This window comes from Strix uralensis, chromosome 12 (genome assembly GCF_047716275.1).
Source record: "Strix uralensis isolate ZFMK-TIS-50842 chromosome 12, bStrUra1, whole genome shotgun sequence".
NCBI lineage: Eukaryota > Metazoa > Chordata > Aves > Strigiformes > Strigidae > Strix > Strix uralensis.
The window spans coordinates 20,703,577-20,729,833 of record NC_133983.1 but is presented as its reverse complement, the minus strand read 5'-3'; the positions used below and the strand labels follow the sequence as shown (position 1 = coordinate 20,729,833).

At 36.3% G+C, this 26,257-nt stretch overlaps 1 protein-coding gene across 5 annotated transcripts in view; it reads right to left on the bottom strand.

Moving 5' to 3' along the window:
• CDH13 (cadherin 13) overlaps window positions 1-26,257 on the bottom strand; it is a 516,835-nt gene that overhangs the window by 155,754 nt on the left and 334,824 nt on the right. For 4 of the 5 annotated variants that reach the window (XM_074881611.1, XM_074881610.1, XM_074881609.1 and 1 more), the window contains one exon: window positions 4,322-4,500. In XM_074881611.1, the coding sequence (XP_074737712.1) occupies window positions 4,322-4,500 (179 nt within the window). Of the gene's footprint in view, window positions 1-2,998; window positions 3,032-3,403; window positions 3,438-4,321; window positions 4,501-26,257 lie in introns of those variants that run through there. The other variant, XM_074881613.1, reaches the window with a different exon arrangement.

The window sequence follows — 26,257 nt, the reverse complement described above, 5'->3', positions numbered from 1 at the left end:
AAATGGATGTTCTTTGAGAAATTATCTGAGTTTTGCTTTAAACCCTGAGGATCATGTACTTTTGGAAACAATCTTCAATCTGAAAAATTTATAAATAAAAATACACTGGTATATAAATACAAATCCTGCATGGTGCTAAGTATTTCCTTGGAGGCATGAAGCACTTGGCTTCCCTCAGCAGATGTCAATAGAAATCAAAAGCACTCAGCAGCTTGCTGGATGTAATCTGTGGGATTCCTAACACACTTTTTCTGCATTCTGGAGAGAATGACTTTTTTGCTTGATGCTTTTGTAGGTGATACTATACTATGGAAATAGCTCCAAAGCACACACTGTCATCCATCTGTGCTAAATCAAACATCCATTCAATTACTACCAAAGTTAAGAATATAAAATAGCTAGGTTGGGGATCTGAAAGCGGAAAGGGAATTCAAAAAAAAGCCCCAAGATGACCTTTCTGTTTCTAGATAGTACAAGAAAGAAAACAACCCTAAAGAGAGAGAGTGATGCCTTTCACATTACATATTCCTTCTGCTGCCTGATGCACAGAACTTTGGAATAGCCTTTGAAGGAGAGGTCACTTAACACACCAAGGAGCATTCCCATCTCCATACCTTCAATTTAACAAGAGACCTAATAAATGCCAGTCACAAAAGAAATTTTGAAGACTTGTAGGAATTAAAAAAAAATTGTCTTCATTTTGAGCTCATGCTATATAGCTAAAAGAACAAGCAGATGCACAGTTGAGGTTCACCAGAAACAAATTAATGCTTTTCTTTTCCCTTTCTTTTAAATTTTGTTTTATTTTAAAAGTGTCTACTTAAGAGTTTACTTTTAATTCTAAAGTATCACCACAAAAAAAAGCTTTGATTTGATTTTCATCTCCTTAAAATTATTAACCTAGATGTTTACTTATGTATGATGATATTTAATTGGATATAAAAACTGAGCTGTCTAGATGGCCAAATTTCTTTTAACTTTATGGTAAATAACTGTATTTTGATTCTTTACACTGAAACAAGAATTTCTGAGGCTATGCCATAGCAACTTTTCTGAAAATGTTGCAGCATGGAAAAATAGTATGGACTATACAGTATGTGAAAATCCTTCCAGATGCGTTGTATCTCCACATCTCAGTATCTCCCACTGGGTAATATGCCCAGTCTCCTCTTCCCTCTGATACACAAACATAAAATAAATGATACTTAAAATTATAAAAAGGACAAAAACCAAAACAAAAGCCCAAACAATTTATATTCTGTTGTCTTAAATAAAATGTAAAGTTTCCCATAAGCATCAAGATCCAAGCAGTGGTAAAACTTACTAAAAGAGATGGAAAATATGAGCAATTTTAATCGTATTTCAACATGCTTTAAGAGTTCATATCTGCCTCTGGTGCATATGCATACGATTAATGAGAAATAGCTTCTCCCTTCTCCATGTCCATCCTAGAGAAATTTTTACTTTAACTCAGCTTCTTAATTGGTATCTAGGACTAATACAGTTTTAAACGGTACACCTACAAGGAACAACTAAGAATAATACACTTTTGATGGGTACTCACTTCTAAGATTCAAATAGAAAATAAACAGAGTTAGCAAAAGACAGAAAAATCACAGGCAATTGACCCAATTTAAAGTTTAAGTAAAATCTACAAGAAGCTGCTGGTTTGAACTGGCAGTCATGAATAATCACATTTGCCATGACCAACTTTGCACTTCCTGAAGCTATGGAACTCCTCAGCAGAAATGCACCTTCCCTGCTGCCTCCCCATATAAATACCATGAGCTACCAACTGAGCTACACCCAGTTACCTGCAAATACTGCTGACTCAAATTCCAGTCATCAAAAAGGATCAGCTTGAGTTGTTCAACATCCATTCTCTTTTCCAAGCAATGGAAAAACATTATGAAAAAACTTGCTGTTCTCCATTCTCCACTGAGTTCCCAACAAAAGGGTAAGAACCAAGGAGGTAAAAGCATTCCCCTCTCCTGTTCACAAATACTGTTGCGTGTAGTCTTTGTCCAATCATCATTCAGTGCCTCTATCTACAATTTTTGTCCTCTGATGTTACACACCTACTAGCAAGGTTTTCACAGGAAAAATAATTTCTTTGTCCCATGTTTCTACAATGCACTTCATAGAAGAACGTGACAAATAGCCAAAACATTTAAGAACTACAGAGGTTCACCAGAGAAAATATAATAACAATAAGGCACTAATATCAGCTGTTATCCTACAAAGGAGTGGCAAATAGTGCTCCCTCCTGGTCACCACCTTTCCAGCATCCTTAAAGTCACTTCTTCAAGCCTGGTGATGTGCAGATACTTTATTCCCTAAGCAGTAGCTAGACAGACATTTCCTCCTTCAGATGTTAATTCTGTCTCCCTCCACCTGAGGGAGACAATTCTACAATAATTCAATTTCATGAGCTATTTATATAGTATTGAGATTGTGTTGGTACCCAAAATTGTTCAGAATAGGATTATTAGGCCACTTGTACCTAAAAGCTGCTATTACGGTTAAAAATAGAAGTTATACATCTTTGACCATGAACTACTAACTCCACATATCTAAAAAAGGAGACACGACTACCAGTTTCTACACAAGATATACATAAGCAGGAAGGGGAAAAGCAGCTGAACCCAGAAAGATGACAGAGCACAACACAGAACACCTTGTGAAGAAATGGAAAACATACTTTTCCCCAAGCTTTTCACCTGACAAGACAAAACTGCAGATAATGCTTGGTTTTAGTGTTAAAATTTTACACAGCCCTACATTTTGGCTCATAAAACACACAGTATTTGCAGCAACAACAAAAATTACTTGGCAGTTTCAACAAGACTGCAGCGTGCCATGTCACCTTCAAGTAAAGGTATTGAATCGACTATTATTAAAAATCATGAGGAATTCAGCTCTTGCTTTCAGGATATACTACCCAGCCATAATATCCGTTCGATTGAGGCCAGGCTTCTTCTATGGAGACAGCATCATTATTTCATGAATCAGCAGTGACCTTTGGAAGAAACTAGGAAAAGCAGGCATGTTCATTCCCTTCCATTGATTTTCTAATTTTGAGTAAATTGGTTTAATCTGGGGAATGGTTATCTATTAGGAATAAAAATACTTAAACTGACTTTAGAAAACAGTATAAAGCTTTTAAACTGAAACAATGAATTTAGAAGGGAAACAAGGCAAAAAGTTAGTGATTGTATAAATCTTATCTTGGGCATGATTTTGTGGCCAGCCACACAAGTATGAAAGAATTGGAATATCTCTAAACCTAAAAGATAGATCTACAGACCCAGACCTTAGTTTTACTGCACTATGTCTCTAGATATGTGTCTGGTTTACCCATTAAATGTCTGCTGTTGGAAAAATCTGCAGAAAAACTACTCACCTGAAGTGGGAAGTGATATGGGCATCATTTTTATCTGGTTAAAATGAGAAATAACGTGCTGAATATTGAGAACATTGGTCAGTCCTGAATCTAACCAACTTATAAGACAAGTTCAGTAAATCAGAACAGACCCGAAACAGCCTGCAAGGAAAGAACTTGGTTGTCTCCAGGATCCTAAGAGCACACAGGCCTATGTAATCAAAGGAAATGGTGATTTACAGAGTAACTGTTTCAGGGTCATCATTGTATTGGTGCATGGATCTCTCATATTCTGATAATTAAACCTTTGTCTTAACAGATTTGGTCTACTTTATTATCTTCTGAACATGATGATCATACCTAAGCTTTCTTTACTATCAATTTATGCTCTCATAATGTTAATGATCTATAATAAACATAGATTTTGGCACGATGGTAGTTCACCTTAAAACCACATGCAGACTACCTGTCCCTTTACTATTCCTTTTTTGTATTTCCATTTTTTGTCTATGGAGTACCCAGTTAACTATTCCCTTAAAGTTCACTCAATAAAAAGTGGAAAAAAATAGAAAAGGATTTAAAGCATCAAACTAACAATCTCATAGCAAGCTAAATGCACAGTTAGGTTTGGGGTATTTTTAACTTCCAAATGCTCAGTTGGTAATTCTAGGTTGAATTCCACTTATTCCTGAGATCGTTGTTCTCACCATCCAACACTAAATGTCTTGCCTAGAAATTATAAACTACTAGGATTTATAAATACTGATCAGAACATATAACTTCTTATGCCCAAACAAGAAATAAACAAAACTCTTAAAAGATTCCTCAGAGTTGAACATCTGAATCCCCACCCCTGCAATACTCTGAACCTCTTTTCACATCGCAGAGTATAGACAAATGTTAAAATGTCAGACTGGTGATAGGAAAATGTTCACTTACCTCACGATCCAACAGTACAGGTGACACCACTGTAACAATATCTCCCTTTTCTGGGTCAATGTAGAACATATTAGGAGACGGTTTGGTAGGGGTCTGTTTAAGGATGTTATACCGCAGAAGAGCATTGTCTGTGCTAGAGTCATCAGCATCAAATGCTGTCATACGCATCACAGTCGTTCCTAAGGGAAAAGTGGACAGACAACAGAATGCAGTTAGCAAGAACATGTAAAATTATACTGCCTTCCTATGTGAGAACCAGGTGGGTACAATATATAATTATCTCATCAAGACCACTGAGTAGTTTCACCTGATACTTAGTTTGTACTTGCATTTGTATTATTTTTACTTGCAACTGAGCTAACAACAGAAGACTAGTGGTTTGCAGCAGACATACTAACATAAATTCCCCATATTTGTATGCTTTGTTGCCATCCATCTTAATTGCATTTCACTAAATGAACTACAGATGTATCTTTTTCACTTCTACGCGTAGAAAGTCTACAGGATATTTATGATGAAAATAACAATGCTGAAATAAGAGAAAGGTCTCTCTTCACTTTAAAGTCTTGCACAATTTCAGAATTGGTTGGATATTATAATTTCTGTTAACAAGAAATTTTGTAATGATTAAAACCTACATTATTCTAATTTCAATTTGTACAAATTTATGGGCTTACTGTATCAACCTCAATAAAAACCAAAAAACAAAAAACACCCACCAAACAAACCCCAACAAAACAAACCACCTCTATTGCCAGGCTGTCCTTCAAGTGATGAAGGTTTTCTTTTAACATGAAAATCCTGTAGCACACAGTTCTGCTGTAGAGTGCAATAAGGTAAATGCTGTTGACTGCACAGACTCCTACATGATGTACACAGGAAAAATCTCAATTCTTCTTCTATATCACAGTTAATACAGGGAGGACTGAGATGCTGCCAATTCTCTATTTAGCTAGTGGAACACGTACTCCTGCATCACAGGATCAAGTCTTTTCCTCTCCCTTAGACAGGCACGCTAGGCTGACATAGCCTACAAAATTCTGTCATAGCATTCTTTTATTTGCTTTGTACAGCACATTGAGAACCGAAGAAATGAAGTAATTAGACACCTGGGCTGAATCGTGAGTTATTCACCCTCAGCCCATTATAAATTCTTAATCAGTTCATTTATAGGTAAAAATGTAAGCATTTTTTTTTAAAAAAATCTAACTGAAAGTTATATATCATCATGCCAAAACTGAAGTATTTCTGGTAATATTGACCTGAAGAAATAATAAAATCCTACCAAATAAAGTAATGATCAAATTAACAAACTAGTTTCAATGGTGAATCAAAGTTAAGTAACAAATTAATGCAAATAGTATTAGCAAACTTTATGCAAATAAGGAATCTAGGAAGGGATCCATTCTTTAGATTAAAAATCCCAACTGAAACCATTTATCAAACTCCATCATCTATACAATCTACATTTAAGTAGTTTAGCACTGAAACCATATCCAATCTGTGAACCACAGTGTCAAAATTAGTTATAATTCTTTGTTAGAGATTAGTTCTTATGTGGTGGCTAACCCTTTCTTTTCCCCCATAGACTTTCAGGCAAGTATTTTTTTAAATAGCATGACAAAAAAACATTTCAAATACATTTTAATTTCTTAAGAGGTCTGTAAGACCATATGATCTGTTCTCAGTATCCACATAGCCCTTTGTGACAAAATAACTACAAGTGATTAAAATCTTCTGGTACAGACAAGGCCTAAGATATTACACTGGAAGTGTCAGCAGAAGAGAAATTCATATTATTCATGTACAATGACAACAACTGCCTGGTTCACTGTTAAACAAACGCAACCAGCTTGTTTAGGTATGTTTCTTTTTTTTTTGCCATACTTCCCAGAGTGCAAAGTATTGCCTCTTGTTGTGGTGACCTTGAATATAAACTCTCAAAGGTTTTGCTTCATTGCTACTTCGGGCAGAGTTACCCCCTTGAGAAAACAAACAGAGATCTGACAGCATGTTGGTTTTATTCACCAGTGATTAAAGGTCAGACAGCTCAAAAAGAAGCTTACCACTGGATACCATGCTATGTTTTCCAATATTACAAGATAATCCTAGCCCTGATATTTTCGCCTACTTTGTTTGAGACTTCTTCAGAAGGAAAAAGAGCAGCTTTCTGTTTTGAAGAATGAAGATTCACCCTCTTTTCACAAGTACAACACACTGTGCTATTTTTTAGATATTTATTGCATTTTAAGAAAGTTATATTCGTATTAGATAATGTGTTTCCCAAAGATCTCCTAAGTCACAAGAATTCAGTGAAATAAAGAACAATTAAGGCAAATCTTCAAGGGATCTTAAATAGTGCCCAAGTACAAGTGAAATCAAATGGGTCTCGGTATGCAACTGTTTTCTGAAAAATGCAATTTCATCAGATGCTATATTCAAGTACATTAGACTACATTTCAAATGAATATACAGTTGCTACCATTATTAATCTATTAGATGAGTTGATGCCCAGCAGAGATTTAGAAACCGATTAAAATATATACTCAGGTAGAAATCCTATTTATACAGTTGTCTAGACAGTTCTACTAAAATATTTCTGATGATAAGACTGTGGAAGGCACACATAGATTTTAAGATCTGATGTAAGTCCCCAAAATCTTCAGTTACTCTGGCATAAAACTGGTTTAATACAATGGCTGAATCTGATTCTGATTTGCCAGCTGCAGTTCTTTAGCCTTTCAACTCACTGGACATTATCTTGTTCTGTGCAATCACTCCTTTGGTGCATACAGATAAGAAATTCCAGCAACTCTGAAGAGCTGAATTTTACATTCATTTTGCATGGAGATGTTAGCTCCAGGATGAAAGCTCTTGAGAATTAGATCCATTTTCTTCTATGTTGCTCCTGTCAGAAGTTTTGAGATACTGGTTTCTAGCTACCAAAGTGGCATTTACATTTAAGTGAAAGTTATTTTATTCTCACAAGTTCATATAACAGATGTAAAAACACACATAAAATTTGGGGTTGTCTTTAGATGTCATTATGCATTAGTACAGTTTATATAAGGTGCTACCTGTTTTCTGTTCATGAACATAAATACAGAAAATGACACCTCTTTAAACATCATCTATATGCTCACATCACTACAACAACCAGAGGAGCTGCGGAATATTGTGGCTCAAAGGAAGCCCTTGCACTGATCTGAAAGTTGGTGCCAGGCTTCTGCAGGCATGCTGAGAATGACTTGTCCTCAGAAACATACCCTTTATGCTCTTGTGCTCACAAGCAGATTTGCAAACCAACCATGGTTCAGTGCCATCCATTCATTTCAAAGCACAGCAGTACCTACTCTGTATTCTGTTACATTAAAACTAAACAAACAAAAACCCCCTCATATACAAAAATCTAGAATGGGCTGGTATTTGTGGTTGATGCCTCCAAAATCACAACAGCTTTAAGCCAGCAGCTAAAATATATTCCATGGACCTTTTGGAGAAGTCCAATAGCTGTATTTCCAGGGAAGAGCCTTCCTATCCCTAGCTGGGGTGTTCACAGAGAGACCACACATGACCATACATTTGGGATTGGACCACCCCAAAAGACAACGTTTATGGAGATCTCTTTCCTAAAAATACAGTGACACAAATTTTTATTTTAAAAGGCTCTACAGCATACATCCAGTCAAAAGAGTTTAATTCAAGATGCACACTTCCCCAGTATTACTCCTTCATCATAAAGTTTTATTCTTCATAAAAGATTCATTTCCCCAGACCCATAAACTGACTACTTCTAATTCAGTGTCATTTTATAAATACTTCCATTCCTGGCATCAATCAAATGCAGCTGGCTTTCAAACCACAAAACAACAGCTTGCTACATTATCATGTTAAACAATATATATTAACTTATCAAGCTGAGGAAGAAGTGTCTGCAAAATCAGCAACTTTATAGTTCTGCCGATGATGCACAGATACTCACTGAGTCAGTCTCTCTCAGTAAAGGTATAGTTATGCTTTGCTGTATTTCAATATTCATGGTTTATTTGTCACACCTTCTGGGCAGTTTCACTATTACCATAATCACTCAAAACCTCTACTTGCACCTCCCAGAGTTCCTCATTGATCAGACATATATCCCACTAGCCAGGTCATTGCTCCAGAGGCTGCAGCTATCCATCTGTTGATTGCTCATTTGGCCTGTAAGCTGGCTTGGAAATATTGGCAAAAAACTCCCCTTAGGCATTAAGAAGTAAAACACAATGCTTGCACAATTTTGTGGTGATTGGAGCAGATGGTTTCTTGGGAAAAAGCTCTTTCGCATTTTGTTATTTACCTCTTAATAACCTTTCTAGTTCTTTCTTTCTTTTCGGTGCCTTTTTTTTTCCTGTCAAGATGCCAAGAGAACACTGGGAACAGTTCAGCTGATAGATGAGATTATTACTAACCCCCCATCCCTTTTATTTATTTAATTTATTTATTATATTCAGCTGCTGGGTTTACAAAAAGGACTGGCACATAGTGGAAATGAGGCCTATTTCCAGCTTGATGAAATGTGAACAAGTGGCTTAAGCCTTAAAAGACAACTCTGAATTTGAGTACTAACATTAAAATATTATCCAGTTTAAAGACCGAACAGTTTTAACTTTATGAGAACTACGGTGCTCAAAAAGTTCACCCTGGAGTTCTCATGTTGTTTTCACTCTTTTTGGGAGTCTCCGCTGTATGTTCAGTACGTTAAATGTTTTCTACACGTACTAGAGAAAGGGCAGGGTCTACTTTCCTAATTAACATTGCTGATTTTTGTTTCCACCTTTCTCACAAGTTCAGATGTACCTCTGCACACTGATAATAATCTGTTGCACAGTGGCATACTTTAAAAAAGTAAAGCTATTTTAACCCAAAAAGGAGAACAAAGAATGAAAAATGAGCTGAAAAAGGAAGAAATCAAGAGGGTTACCTACATGTCTGGAGCACATTACATTTATTGCTACAGGAAAAGAAAAGATACCAACTTTCAGGGAAAGGAGCAAAGGAGGATACCCTCCTGACTACCACACTCATCATAACTAATTACATGTTTGACTGTCATTTTGTACTATAAAGACAACAAGCCCCAGGGAAGCAAAACAAATATAAGAAGAAAGGTCTATTATGGTTCCAATCAAGTGCATTTGAATTGCAACTGCAGTTATTAACTTATGTGTGTTATTAAAAACTTGAAGGCCTTGCTCAATAGCAAAGACATTTAGTAAGAATTAATGAGCTCAGGCTTTTAGTATATCTTATATTTGTACAGGGCAATAATTTTCTACGCTGCAGGACTTTTTCACATTGTCTATTTGGATGCTTGGCAAATTCAGGATATGTGTATACTTTTTAAACTAGAGTTTAGATAGCATCACCGGTCAGTACACTGGGCATGGCAACATATTGCAGTCAGCGTGAGTGGAGAGCACTGGTGAACTATCAGTTGTGGAATAATAATAAACAAACTTAAGTAGAGATGAACTGTTAAGAATTGCTACTATCTATGGAGAGTTAATGCAGACAGAAAACATAAATTGAGAAAGAAATAATGGGACATTCCTAGCTGAACAGTACGACAACAGTAAAGCTGTATGAGCAGGTCAACCTTTAGCAATACAGAATTTAACCTTTGTTCTCATGAGTAATATAGATGTTTTGGTAGAATAAGTTATTCACTCCTGGGACTTTTTGAGAATGAATTATATACAGTACTGTCCCTAGCCATATGGTAGGGTAAAGTGTCACATGACTGAAAACGATGTTTAAGAGCTTTCAGGTATCTGCTGCTCCAGGCGAGACGTTGATATATGAAATGTCAGTAAATGAATTTGCATTAGTTGAAGTTATGTGACATGGATGCTACTTCGGTATATTGTGCTTTGTCTCTAGTGCTATGAATGTTTCTTTCTTTAGGGTAAAACTGTTGGGTGGAAACACTGACAATTCTTAGCCCCGTCACCAATTCCCAAATCATGCATATATTATCAGTACATACTAGGTTATGAGATTTTGTGGTAGCATATGTACACTGAAACATGCTTTACTTTGTGCAGATACAAGAAATTATAAAGCAAATAAAAAGAGCATTATTTATTCTTTCATAATACTAAGAGCCCCATCACAGATCTTGGGTTGTACAAAATATGAAACACGTGGTCCCTGACTGGGATAACTTAAGATTTTAGACACTGTGCAGTCTTCCCTCACAAAAAAAAAAAAAAAAAAAAAAAAAAAAATTGCATGTAGTCTTTGCATTTGTCTGATGGACTCCATATAGCATTAAAGAGACTACAGATAGCACGAAACCGGCAGTTCCATGAGGAGCAATATCAGTGAAGTTTCATTTCCTATCTGGTATTGTCCAAAGGCTCACCTCCTGGATAGATAAGATGATGTCTTAAAGGGTCTAAAGTCAGTCATTCCCTTAGAAAGGCCATTAATAGGATTTTTTTTTCTCCTCCTTTATTTTCATAAAACTTTTATGAGTTTGAGGTACTCTTCAGACAACTCTATCCCTATGAGAAAATTAGTGGAAACTGAGTAATGAGTTCAAAAGTTTTGAGGGAGGGACTGACTGCCAGACAGACAGGTAGAAACACATGCTAAAACCTAACTTATTCAGATGGCTGCTTATTTTTATGTGCCGGTTTCTTTTCAACACATTTCTATATCAAACTCAAAAATAAAAAGTATTCCCAAGAAGTCAGTCCATCAAGGGAAAGCAATAGGCTATTTTTTCTCTATGCCAAGTGTACTACTTATTAAGCTTCCCCCTTATCTGAACATATAGACGTATAGCAGTAACAACAGAAACCTTGATATGCGGTGACAAAGCCATTAAAGACTTTTATGTAAGAGGAACAGGGCTGGTTGGTGGAAATGTTCGCCTCTATTTCAGAGTACATGTCAAACTCCTCAACTTAAAAAAAAATATTAACTTTTCACATTTAAAAAAATAAAAGGGCTTAATATTTTAACACACAGGGTTCCTGAGAAAGAAAGGAAAGTGCTGGGATGTGTTCCTGAACCAAGTTTATCCTTTCTTAAATGTGAATCTAAACCTCCAGATAACAGGAACAAGGGAAATAGGAGAGGAATAGTGACTGCTCTGCTGCTGTTAGAACCTCCGTACCAAATTATACCTATTACAACTCCATCTTCCCCTAAACAGTTCTCCCAGTGATGTCTACTCGACATCATTGTTACTCCTTCAGGAAACAAGCCTTTCTTGCTCAGACATGAGGAATTCATCACATTGGTTCACCTACAGCTTCTTCGGATGAGCTGGAAATTACAAATTTAGCGAAAGCGGACTTAGAATAATAGAGCTATAGATTAAAAAGCAATGTCCTTTCTCCAGATAGGAACAGGCTGTAGATTTAAGCAAACGATCAAAGATTTTTTCTTAACTAGGATTCTAAGTTCTGGATCTGTAGTAAAAATGTTGCACTCTCATGTCTGCTTCCCTTTTGACCAGTGAAGTCTATTAAGAAAAGGCATGAATTACTTCTTGGATCATGACCATAAGCTATAAAAAGTCCCACTGTTCTAATATTCTAACTGCCAATTCATAACATAATCTTGTATGTCAGATAACATAATTCATAAAGCAGTATAACACATTCTCTTGAAGTAAATGGTTTAATGTAAATGATGATATGCATTGAACATCTCACAGCAGGCGAATATGACAGAACAGTGATTTATGTGTGAAAGAATAGCTATTCAATATACAAAGAGTAAGATTCAGCCCTAGGCACACTCAGAAAACACAGAGGACCCACATTCTCTCTGGAGTTTGGCTAGCACTATAAGTCAATCAGAAAAATCACAGGAAATAAAGACTAGATGAGACATTAAAGCATCATTAAAATTCAGTCCCCTAAAAAGGATGCAGGACCATTCTTGAAAAGATACAGAAGAATACTGGCTTCTTTGCTGATAACCTCAAATGGAGAAATTTCCACAATCCCCAAGTAAATTATCACCATGCCAAGTGCATTTGAAAACCTCTGCCAGAAAGCTAGCTCAAATCCTAAGAGATAGGTCAATGACTGAAATAACCAGCTAAACTCTAGACCATCACTGCACCAGTGGAGATGGAGGATGCAAAGCTCTTTCCTCACCTTTTACAAAGCTACCAGAGGTAAAAAGTCTGAAACTCAACACCTCTTGCCTAGAGTGACTTATTCATTCACTCAGCCCTTTGATCTGAACTGTTTGACAGCTGAAACATTTTGTCAGAGATGCTTACAACTCACATGATTCACCATGCTGTTTTCCCAGTTCCCATGCAAAATTGGAATTGCCTGCAATCATTCAAATTTGATTTCAGACGTATACAAGCTGTTTAAATGCAGATGCAAACTTTTATAGTCAAGAACAGCCAAGCAGAGAGCTTACTAAAAATATATATTCTGCACTTATCTCTGTTTTATAATCCGAATGTTTTCTTTTAGCTTTTCTCTACCTTTTCTTTATTAGTTTCCCATTCTTCTATTCTTCCCTGTTTATCTGGGTGGCATAGTTCTGGCCAGAGCAATGCAAATTGCTAATAGACAGCAATTTTTCAAGTAATACAAATATATAAAGCCTGATGTAAATTTCATATCCAGAAATACCCATGAGAAATTACCTTTTGAATGTGGTAGGTAGCTTCCTCTAAACCTCAAGACAGAAAATAAACCAGACACAATTAGATTAATCATTTAACTTTCTCCCCAAAAAGAAGTTAATATCCAGTTTCTCCTAGTCTCTAAGCAGGGAGGCATTCTTAATCAAGATAAATGAAGAAAAGAAAATAGGTGTTTCAGAGACTTCACTTAGGTTAGTAAAAAAGAATTGTCAATTATTTGCATTCTGAACTTCTGGGAGACGACTGGCCATCTTTCACTTCAAAGCCACTTTCACCTTGTCTATATCCAGTCCTGTCAAGAAGAGTTAGTATTCTGAATATTTACAGAAATGGCCACAGGAACAAGTACAGACTCTTCTCTTAGCCCTTATATTAAACAAAACATAGCTAACCACTGGGAACCTAGTTCATATTCAGCTGTCCATCAAGCCATGAAAGCCTCTGAGTTTGGAGGCCCAGCAGCACCTACCAGCTCTTGGAGCCCGGTACAGATCCTAGCCATATTCTAGCCCACAACCCTTTCACAGCACCAGTGTCCTTTGGAAAGGAAACTTGGGTGCACTGGTAGAGAGGAAGCAGCGGTGTGTTTTAACAGGTCCACCAGTATAGACTACTGGAGACCCTGGACTGTGAGGGCATACCTCAGCTGAGAAAGAATCAAGGTAACACTTCAGACTATTTTTTTTTTTTTTTTTTTAATGGAGAAATCCCATGCCAATAACAGCTTCAGCACAGAGATGTTTGTCAGTCATATTTTCTTTTTAAGCTAGGACTGTCTGTAAGGCGAGAGTGAAACTAGTTAAATAATGTTCATGGAAATGCAAGAAATTGGTGCCAAATGTAGGTTTTAAATCAGTAGTATATTAAAATCTAATAACACTGAGAATTAAAATGAATTGAGAAGAATATTTTTTCCTTTCACTCCAACAACAAATTATTTCAAAATAAAAAAAAAAAAGCAATGTAATGTCTTGACAGTAAGTGTCTCTCTTTTTAAAACACAGTAAAAATACAGTGTGTGTGGGATGGGTAATAAGAAACCCATGCTACATACTCTGTGTGCATACTCTGCGTTAGGACTTGTTCAAGAACAACAGGATCGAGATATTTTTCTAAGAAGGTAATGTTTTCACAGATTTCAATAATCTTTTGATCAGGGCCACACTTCGCAGATGAAACATCTCAGTCTTTAAATTACCTACTTTTGTACGGGACTTGACTGGCTTCTTAGAAATATCTTATAAGAAAGGCAGCAATTATACTCCCCTGTTGCAGTGGGCTTTAATCAAAAACACGTCATTACTTTACAGAAATCACTGTAGACTATTCTTCTATGTCCAAGTAAGGTACACTGGCATCCTTCCTGATTAAAAGGTAGTAATATTACATTTTAATAAGATCTCTTAGTGCAAGGTCAATCTTCGCTGATTGGAAATGCTTTTTGAGACAGTGGGCCAGAATTTCTGTTGATCTAAATCAGCCCAGCACTACTAAAGCAAAGATTTATATTAGGTGAGCTATAGAACACAGGAATGACCTTGAAGGTCTATATTAGGTATACACAGCATTATATTACCTTTATTCCCTTTTTACCTTCCTAATTTCTCACTTCGGTATATGTGAAATGAAAGAGAAAAGCAAAAGGATGATCTGTACCTTTTCTGTGCTTCTTCTGTATTAGACCCTTTTCTTTCTTGCTACCAGCAGCTTATACAAGTATCAATTTTTTCACATGGATATAGGATAATGACAATACATCAATACACAGTTCATCAGTTACTGCACCTTAGAAGTCCTCATCTTTATTTGCCTCTAACTAATATGAACTGGTTGTGCATTAATCTCATGTTACAAAGTGGGGATATAATTGAAACCCCTATCCTTGTTATCCACGATTCTGTCACTGTGATTCTCATCATCTCCATCAATCCAAAATTAATCCATATAAGCCAAGGGTGCTTCAATATTATAAAAGCAGTGCTAATGAAAGAAGAATCAGACCTCATAATGAGGAAGTAAATCTTCCTACATAGTTTCTAGTTTCATCTGTAGGAACCAGAGCACACATTTATGTATCATTTCATCTTTGTATTGATTTCATAGTCATGTCCTAGCCATTTGATCTATTAAACATCTGAAAGTTTTTATCTGAGGGATGTTTCCATCTTAATACAGGTTCTTTTTAGGTGAGTTTTGTTTTTCCTCTCCCCTCCTGCAGATGAACTATCGGATAAATTATTTGGTTGGTCTCCCAGTGTCTGCTCTGTTGAAGTTATTAAAATTCATCCTGCCCCGACAATAGTTCATAATGAATTTCTTCACTGCTAGACCCAGTAAATGAAATAGGCAACTACTCCCTGTTCTTCATCCAGAGAATTGCATTAAGTCCATTGCACTTTTCTAGATAAATCATATCAAAGATGCAGTAATTCCTGTTAAAACTACGAACAGAAGTAGAATATTTGATTGTGAGGTCTTATACTTACTATTGAACAAATCCTTACAGCAGATCATAAGGCATGTCTTGGAAATATATCCTTTCCCTTAAAAAGGATTCATTCTTCCTCTATACATGCTGAACCAAGTTCAATAGCTTCCCACAGTAAAGGAGTTCACAGTGAAGAAGGATAAACACAATCAGTCATTCTGCAAACCTACACTTTGATTTGGTCAGCCTTTAAATCAAGTCCATGGCAACAACTCATTCCCTAATAGCATTCGAGAATAACAGAAGAGAGAATGTTTTTCAGCCATTTCCCCATCTTGAGATTGAAATATCTGCATATAGAAATCTTTGCAGCACTACTCAAAACTCTCTTTTTGGTTAAATTATATTTTAAAGCCACTGATAGCTGAGTTTAATAAATGATTCAGATACTGAAAGAGTATGTGCTATAATTTTAAGGCAGGTCTTTGAAATGATCTGATAAATCACAGGTTTCAAAACCTCCACCCATATACATAACAAGAATGCAGTTGGGAGTGTGTCATATTGGTTTTCAGTAAGGGCCTTGATATTCTTTCCTGAGTTAATTAAGCCACTAAGTTCAGCAAGTTTGAGGTAAGACAGTGTGATTAATTTCACTGAGTTATAACCACTTTAGGCTCAGGTATCTAGCCTTTTAAGTTTCTTAACAGTCACTGGAGAGGGACTGGCAATTTTGGATCCAGTTCATCCCATTCTAAGCTAAATATTTAAGAAAGGTGAGATGAGGCATCTTTAGAAGTGATTAATTCTGGAGAAAATCTAACTCAGAAAAGATATCAATCTCCCAGGCACTTAAAATACCACTCTTATTAATTCTGCCCATCACTACAGATGTGGAAAACAGGGTTAGAATAATGTACTTTTGTTCCAGTATCACACACTCCAAAAGACTTTCTCTTTCCTACTTCACAACTACTTATGGCTGAAGGGAAGGCAAGCTTGTAGGAAGCGCATTAGAGGCCTGCACCAGCTCTGTGCTGGACAGCTTTACAGTCTGCGCTGCCACTTGACCCTTGAAAAGTAGAGGTCTGCAAGGATTAACAGCAGGCCATGATATCACTGTTCTTACTCCCTTAGAATTGATGCATCATGCTAGGAAAGGACCTTAAGCAACAAATCAAGTTGTTTTAACTTTGTGTGTAATTGATTTAGTATTAAAAGGGCTACATTATGTCCCTGCAGAGAAAATATGGGTATGGAAAAGGCTCTGTATGTTGTAAAACATCTAAATATTGACTGTGGAACTCCTTAATGTAAAATTAATAATTAAACACAGAACAGCCCACCATATATCACTGTCAGCAATTGGACTTAGAGATCATAAAGATTTGCAGAGCTGTGTGCAAATATAGTGTCATTAGGTCACAGGCTTGTTCAAGTATATTTATACATATGCACATATTCTTTCTTAGGCCCAGAGAAAACACTTATCAGTTAGTGCTATATTGTGTCAAGAAGGAAGACCCAGAAATAGATTTTAAATGGCTACACACCTCTACCTTTCCACCAAGCATTTTTACACAGCCCTCAACTTGAACACACTCAAAATTCCAGTGGGTCACACGGCTTGCAGTGAACTGATTTCAAGTACTAAACCTCCTAATCCACTAAGCCCTTTTTTCTTAATGTTTCCTCATCATGTTTTGGCTAGCTGAGGCCAAAAGTGGCTTTGTTCCTTCACTCTCCAAGCTGGCTGGCAGGGATCAGAGTCCAGAAGCTCTAAACCCTATCTGAAGAGTGCTGACAAGCTCTCCTTCTTCCATGACTTTCACTGCTCCCTGGTTTTGAAGCTGAGCTTCTCATCTCACAGAGAACTTCATATGAACCTGGCAACACGGTCTTTGCTGTGGAGATGGCTCAAGTGTGGGGCAGTTCGGAGTGCAAATGGATGGGTATCCATATTGACTATTTTTTTCCTATTTTTCCATATTGTGGTGCTATACATACCTGGGTGAGTCCTAAACTGTAGGAAGGCAGACTTCTAGACTTCTTTCTAGGCTGAAGGCCACCAGAAATGGGCATAGTGCTATACAGCCAGCTAGTTCAGTCACCTCTGGATCCATTCTTACACAAAGCAGAAGATCATTTTCTGTCCCACAACAAACATCTGATTCTAGTCAGGACAATTTTTGTAGGCAACAACATCAAATACATGCTAGTAATTCAGTTCTATTGTATTCAATGGCATATATCAGGCATATAAATAACAGCAACTGAGCTTTTAATTTCCTTTTTACTTTTCAAATTCAGGACTTCAATGAAATACTGTCTCTTGGGGAGAAGGTGGGTCTGGCCTGTGTAAAGACTGTACTGAATGGAGCTCTAACAGAAGTGAACATCCATTCCACCCATCTTCTTTCCCTATCAGAAGTAAATGGAAAAGCATATGGGACCTAGGACCAGGCAGAAGCGTCCCTGTCTTGGGTTCCCTGTTGACTTTTCCCTCACAATTTACAGAGTTGAAAATGTCAATAGCAATATACCATCAAGTTTAAAGGCAATCTGTAAACACAATTTGTCAAATACATTCATAAAGCTTCCACCCCACCTCAGCTCTTCTATAATTTTGAGTGGAGCCCTGGTGCAAGGTATATGGAAGAATGACAATTTCAAAAGGTATCAACCTTCAGGATACAATCTCTAAGATTTTGAGTGGATTTCTTCCATGCAAACTTCAGTTAGAAAAGTCAAGTAAAAAAATTTTTACTTTATACTCCTTGTGCTTCTGTGATTTATTCATTTGTTTTTCCACTAACTTATATGAAATCTTACTTTCTATGAATGCGAGCTGTAAAACTCCCTGCTAGTCAACAAAGTCAAGGTCAGTACTGAGTCATAGTTTTTGTCTCCAAGATGTCTGCTAATATCTTTCCCCGACACTACCATACACTTCACAATTGGATGAGATTATCAGTATGTTATTACATATTATATTTACATAAACTCAAGGGAAGAGAGCCACAGAATCCCTACTACAGGTCTATTCCAAATTCTTTGTCTTTTGGCAAGGCTAGTAACCTCTGCAACCCCCCAAGACTTAACACCTGCTAAAGAAAAAAACCAAAACAACCAAACAAAAAAACCTTATCAAGTTTGATACCTTTAAATTATAATTATTTTATGTCTGTTTATCTACAGCAAAATGACTATGACAGTTATAAGTGAGCCACAATGATTTGTATCTATGGATTACATGTCAAATTTGAAAAATTGTAGCTTAAATCATACATTCACAACAGATCTTGAAAGTCTAAGAGGAGACAGGTATTCCAATTAAATGTACCAATGTCAAATGAATTTATTCTGTATTTTTATTACATTACCAGGCACACGCATTACGATAGCTCCAAACTCTTTTGTTCAGGGAATTCACTTAGCTTTTTATTCAAATGAACTACTTTAAAGAGAGAACAGTTTGTAACTTCATTCACTTGCATGCCACTTATGAAATAACCCATTGATACTAATCCCAGCAGTACTCTGTTAAGCATATTGTACTTTCTATGCCTATAACAACCAGATCTGATAATGATCTTCTTTGCACTGAATATATCTGTTGACACAGTGCAACTAAGAATTAAACCAAATGGATAATTTGCTAAAGCAAATAAAAGGCAGCATATTTTACAAGTTTCCCAGTTACACTGTAATGACACAGAATACCAATAAACTTAAAAAAAAATAAACAGTCACATATACTCATGCAAGCACTGACTTTTAGAACTACACAACTGGTGACAAATTGGTATGTTGTCAAAAGCACAGAAATGCAGGTGGTAATACCCCAGCTTCTTGCATGGTGCTAAGAGCGTAATGTTCTTAAAGAATATAAGCTCTAAAGATATCAGGTGTGTGATCTCTTCTGTATATATTTGCTGAATTCTTCAGACTTTTCCTGGTTAATAAGACTCCATCTATATTAATATACATAAATACTTGTTCCAAAATTTAATAATACATACTAAGACTTTGTAGAGAAACATTTATTTCTTTGTACTGAATACCAGGGATATTTTCTATCCTTGAAGTGATCATTGTTTGAGGCTAAGTTTCACTTGAAAAATCTAGATGCATTCAGATCTCTTGTTAAAAAATCCCAGGATGAAAAATATCTCCTCTAACGTTCCATATGGTTTTTGCTTTTAACAAACAAACAGCTTGTGCATTACATTACTGCCTTCATAGCATGCTATTCTCTTAGTTTCACATACCATGAAATATTGTAGTCTACTAACCAGTATTTTATTTGCTGAAATCAACACAACAGCAAAAAGTAAAATGGGAGTTTATAAACTTCCTTCATTGAAAGAGGAGGCTCCCAGAAACAGGTCCTACGCAAACTGCACTGTAGGCTGACTTCCTTTCACTTAGTTCCAACTTTCTCAAGAGTTAAGTGTCCTTCAGACTTTCAGTTCATGAAGAAAGATGCTTTTGTTTATTAAAAATTACATTTACAAAATAGTTATTTTGGTGGCAAGCAATAATGCTATAGCATTTCTAGCATTTACTCTGGCCTTTTGCATACAAAGATAACATAAAGCAGTTGCTAGCTGAATAACTAAGCTGCCTATATCCAACTGGAATAGGTTCACCCTGGTGCCTGAAACAGTCTGAGCCAAAATTCTCTCCCCCGCCCTTGGTTGGAAACCTGCTGGTGGGGCTGAAAATAAGATAGTTTTGCTAGAAGTAACATTCACACCTGGGTTCTGTACTAAATAAAATGAAAAGCGCTGCCATTCTCTGCTTAGACATTGTCCATAAATCCGTTCTTTCTTTTGCAAAATTAGTACATAGTAGAAGCTGCAGAAAAGCACCACTGAAGTTTTATTCCAATTTAGCACTCTTAGAAGTAGTTCATAATATCGTTCAGCTGCATTCCACTTGCAAAATTACCTAGTTATGCTAATTTCAGAGGGGTTTTATCACATTTACATGTATAATATAAATTGATAAATGTTCTGTTGGCATATCAGCTATGGAATCTACCATGTATACTACTTGAGCTCCACTTATAGACACTTCCTGCTGCTTCAAAACAATAACATTCCTGTGTACAGGACAGAAGTTATATCATGAATAATTCAATGCAATGGGACATACTCTTACAGTGTGTTTCAAAAATGTTCTTTTTAAACTAAATGCTTTGTTCACCAATATGCCAAGGTCTGAGCACTGGATAAAAATGCCTCTGAGCTATTCCATGTAAGACATCATGAGGGCATTGCTTTATCAGGATTTGAATGGAAATGCTACAAAGTGGCACAAACTGTACAGTAGTTGGAAAGGAATTAGAAAAAAGTAGTTTCAGTTAAGAAAATTTTTCATTCTCTAGTTGTGTGCATGTTTCTAGAGCAGTGAGATCTATGTATGTATCTACAAATTAGATTATAAATTAAGCATGCTACAGATGTTTATAAGCCATAATTAAAATCAACCCAGTGACCCTCAGTTAAACATTTATGAAAGATTTATTCAAAACTGGTTAACCATTTATAAGGCATTTATATAGAAACGGAGTATAAATGATGACTTTCAATTTTCCAGGCAAACTTTATAAAGTACTTTCATTTTATCTTCTATCCTAGTTACTGCATGTGAAGACACTGCAATACTGGATATGTGGTAATTTCTTGCAAGTTTTGACTTTGCAATATTGGAATGACACTATGAATAATAGTACAGGAGCATTACAGGCTCATAAAAGCAAATGAATGCTCTAAGAACTGACAGTATATACATTCTTAAAACTGGAATCTATTTAAATGTACTGCTCTGAAGCAAAGAGATATGTTTTAATATATGTACAATTGTACCTGCCTGGGTGTTTTTCTTTGACATAATTTCATTTTGAATAGTAATATTTAAATACGTAACTTAGCTAATTTTATATATTATATACATACAAACATATACTTGGTGTAACATATACACAATAGATGTCATAGGAAAAAGTAGTAAATAAATAGATTTTAATGAAGTTATTTTTAGTTTACATCAGCGCAAATGAGTTTCAAACTCAGGACTGATATGGTTTGGCTCAAATAATACCAAAAGAACCCCTCATGAAATAAGCAGCTTTGTATCATCTCTTCGTTGCTGTAGCCAATATCCTTCCCCTATGCCCTGCTCCCCGTGCATCTTTAAGATGCTCAACAGCTAACTGATGCCACAGACTCATACAGCCCTACAGAAGAATGTACCTACCCCAGGGCTCATTCTTCCTACAAAGTGCAATATGCTTCCTTTCCTGTTTTTCATATTTCAGGCATGTATTTCATACTCTATCGTAAACAACAGAAAATATAACTGTCCAGTGATGGAAAAAGCAGTTACAGAATTTGAAGGTAACACTGCAAGCTCTCCTTTCATGCTCTTTTGATGCATGCCAGTAGTGCTCTAGAGAGGTTGGAGTAACAATATCACCTATGGCATACACAATCCTCAATTACTCTGCTACATGTCAATTCCAAATTTTATTTTTTTTTTTTTTAATTATTCCTTCTGATGCAGACTTTGGGAACAAAATTGGGACCTCTAATTTCACATAGGTTAACATTTAGGCATCAAAGATTTTCGCTACTAACACACTGACCTATTGACATGGTTTTGCACCAGTGAGCTTAAAGATGAAAGATTACACAGTCCATCAAATTTCTGAGAAATTCAGATCCTTGTGATTTTGTTTTCTGAAGTAGAAATATTATCTTTACCCAAAGGCACTGGTCAAGATCTGAACTGGTAACTAAAAATACATATGCTCTTTAAAAGTAATCAGTGGAGATACAGCATTCATATTGTTCATGTTTTGCTGTATACATCAAAAACAATATTAATGAAAAATGATATATGTTGAGAAATGCACCACAATTATTATGCAAGAGAAACAAAACATAATTTCTGCTCCTGCTCTGAAAATACTTTCATTAAAATCCCTGGAAACTGAAATGTGACATTACAATAAATATATGTTATTCAAAAAGGCTATATTTTTGCAGCTGTACTGTATGAAACTGGTTATATTGATTATTTACAGGGTTTATTCAATTAGAATATTTGAAAAATATACAAATGTGTAAGGCAAACAGCCATAAATAATTACAAACTGCAGGATACTGACTTTTATGTTCAGAGGCACCTTAGAAAGTATCATAAGTAAAATTTCCATTTAATGTATCAATTCCCAAACATAGTAACAGAAGTAATTACAGAATACTAGCCAGCACTAGAACTTAGAGAGATAAAAAAATTCTGATTTTCCCCATTTGTTTCATTTAGGCAAACATACAAAGCCTAAACAAAAGAAGATTTAAAGATCCCTCTCCTTCTGTAAGAAAACAGCTTCATTTGCATAATCTCCTACAAGTCTAATTTTCCTTTATGATATTTTGGAATATTTTCCTGATCAGTAAATTCCCTACAGCAATATAAGAAGTTCTACACTCAGTAATGAAACACTTTTTTGAAATCACAAAATGAGGATTTGCAGTACAAATATTCCCGACATCCTGCCATAAGATAAAACTATTTAGTTCCTTCCTTTAAACAGAATCCATATAATCAGTAACAGATTTATGCTTTTGTAATAGAGCGAGAGCTTTCATGAGAGTGATGCTTACACTTACAAATAACCATCTTAAAATGTTGTTTTACTCTCTGAAATTGTGACAGTGACTTGTTTGCAATCTCTATGCTTCTTGTCCTTAATGGAACAGACAAAAGGACTTTGAACAGAAATGAAAGAAAAGATGAAGTCAGCCAATTAGTTTCAGCCTGAGCAGCAGTGCATGTGAAGCATGACCCTAGCAACTACTTCACTAACTTGTGCTGCTAACAGAAACTGTTACCCGTCTGGCTTCAGTGCTTGACTCTAGCACAGTGTTGTGATGTTCAGGTTTGGATGACTCATAAGGGCGCATGGCGTCACACCTGCTGCTAGAAGACAACTTAAGATTTGCCCATTATGCTTCCCTCATCCATATTAAATATTATTTACTCGCTGACAATGAAGGGAGTCATGCAGAAAAGGGCTATTTGAAGGGCCCTAGAGTTATGGTAGAAGGGAGTGACCTCTGAGTCCATCAAGAGTCCTTGTGATGGCAATATCACAGGAAAAGATGCTGACACGAAGATGTCATTCGGATTCAGTGCTCTAACAGCTGCAGCCCTGCCCTTAAAGGGAGACTGTGGGTGGGTAAAGCAGGTACAGTTAGTGCTATGCTAGCAGCAAGAGCTCTCATGCTCATGCCCAAGCTGTCCTGTGTTAGAGGCAGAGGATACTACAAAAATATGCTCAAGACAGATAAAACCAAATGGAAATATAAGCAGGGAAACTTAAAAAGACAATCTAGGAAATCTCTTACTGTTGATTCTGAAAGCCAAAATTATTTATCCTTGCATAATTTTCAGAGGCTGTTTCATCACATAGAAAAGGAGTGCATGAAAAGCTGTTGATGGTGATCAATTCAAGGGGCGTGCAGAGTCATACTGCTTTATGAATCACTGCACTTTAATGTACTGCACAACTGGTTAGAGGTCTCATATTGTACAGCTGGAGAGATACATAAAATGAAAAATGTTTATTTTACTATGTACAACCTATGCAGAGAGGGTAGGCCAGAGGTTTTAGAAGGAAATACAGACCTCTTGAAATATATCAGCACAAGACCAACATAAAATAAAACTGTCATCATCTTTCCTACCCTTGGATATACTGAAGGGGTGTTGCTTTGGCAGGTTTCAACCTTCTTCAAATATTAAGTAATCGCAGAATTTTAAGGTCCTAAATTTAAATTCACATTAGCAAGCAAGCTGGTTTCGAAGTACTGTCCACATAAATATTTCCAGGATAGTGCCACTTCTCCTGCTATGTATCTCTTTCTCTGAATGGAGCATGACTTAGGAGAGGTGCTGACACAGGATCAAGTTCTTTGAAAGATGAACTATATTTTATTACACATACATTCATATTAATGCAGAAGAATTGTTAAATTAATGTTACCACTGCTGACAGCAGTAATATTAACGTGATGAGCAGATCATTATTTATTTAGTTTCTATATTTCCAATTTGTTCTATTTATTTCACAGCTACACAAAGTTGAAAAGACTTCTTAAAATGAATCATAGAAATGAGATCATCAGAAAACCAATTAGATCATCAAGTTCAACTCTACGTCATTATGCTGTTCTTGTTCTCTCCAGGTTATGTATGTGGGAACATTAATATTTCCTTTTAAAAGGCATTTCCAATGAACTACTTCTGCTGACATTAAGTCCAGATTTTCCTTTCCTTCCTTCTACCCCTCCTAAAGCATGCGTCAGTAACCAATAGGTAGTGCATTTATAAATCATCTGAGACTCACTAGAAATGTGGCAGCCCCACAGCACAGTATAGATTGTGCTTTATGCTCAGGTTTTACTTGAAACCATAAGCAATGTTTCTTTTTCTCTGTACTACTTTTTTCAGATCAATGATTTTCAGCTGCATTTTAATTACAAAACCGTAAAACAATCTATTGTCCTTATGTATACATAATGCAAACTGCTCCAAGAAAAGTGTATAAGAAATGAGGCTCATTCTGAACATATCAACTGAAAAGGCTGATTCAGCTTTTCTTCTAAACACAGAAGAAATGGACTTGATTCTCAGCTGTATCAAACTAATGCTAAAGGTCTTTCAGGAATGAGGGAGGAGATAAAGATGCAATATGTCTTTGTATTTCCCCAGTCAAAGGAACAAAACTTATCAAAAGCAACCTCCATGCAGTCAGGTGGCCCATCAGTTGCTCTGGTGGCGTTCCACAACCTCCGTGTTCCCTGTTTACACCATTAAAACATTCCTTCTACTGACAGTAACAGTGATAGCTATTCCAGAGAGGAGTCTTTGGCTGTTAAAATCACTGAAGAACTCTGAACCCAAGACCAGGTAAATTGTCTACCTTAAGAGGTCCTCCTCAGTAAGAAGTGAAATGTCCGTTGAATTTCAAAGCGAACAAACCAACTTTCTTTGCAGAAAAGCAGTATTGTTTTTAAACTCGAAGAAAACAGAAAAGCTTTTGGGCACATTATCTCTTACTTCAAGAGTACCTTTGAAAAGGGCTTGGTGCCCCAAAGGTCATCTTCTGCTACCAATTCTGTTGGACAACTGAAAACATGTCCTATCCTTCAACTGTAAGCCAGGCACGTTGTATCATCTGTGGTCATTCAGTCCTATGGTGGAATCTCAGTAGTAAAATAATTTCTACATTTTTCTGGTTCATGTTAAATAATTGCACGCTTGTGCTGCAGGGAAGATGGGACTGGCAGCCCACAACCAGACAGAAGAAAGAGTGTTTGACTGCAAGACTCTTCCTACCCGGCTTGTGATCCAGGGAGTTCTCACTCAGCATGAGTCCTTCAGTCATGCAGTGGCATGAAGGGAGCAGCTAATGCTCTGCCAACCGGTAGATCATGACAAGTGCTTCATCTTCATTTCCCCTGTGCAGTGAAGATTTTGGTATGCACATATGAGCACCACACTGCATAGACCTCTATGGAGTTTCTGTGGATAAAACCACTGAAGTTGAATTTTGATATAAATATATAACACAAGCTGAGGGAAATATTTGACTGGCCTCTGCTCTTTATACTCTTCCTGTTCAGCTCTTTTATCAAGATTCATTTAATGGAGAAATTTAACTGCATCTGCATGAAAATCACACAGAGTATAGGGCAGAAATAAATATTTTACTAATGTCAGCCTTTTCTGTTGTAAACTTAAATAAGAAGACTAGTACTTTATGTTT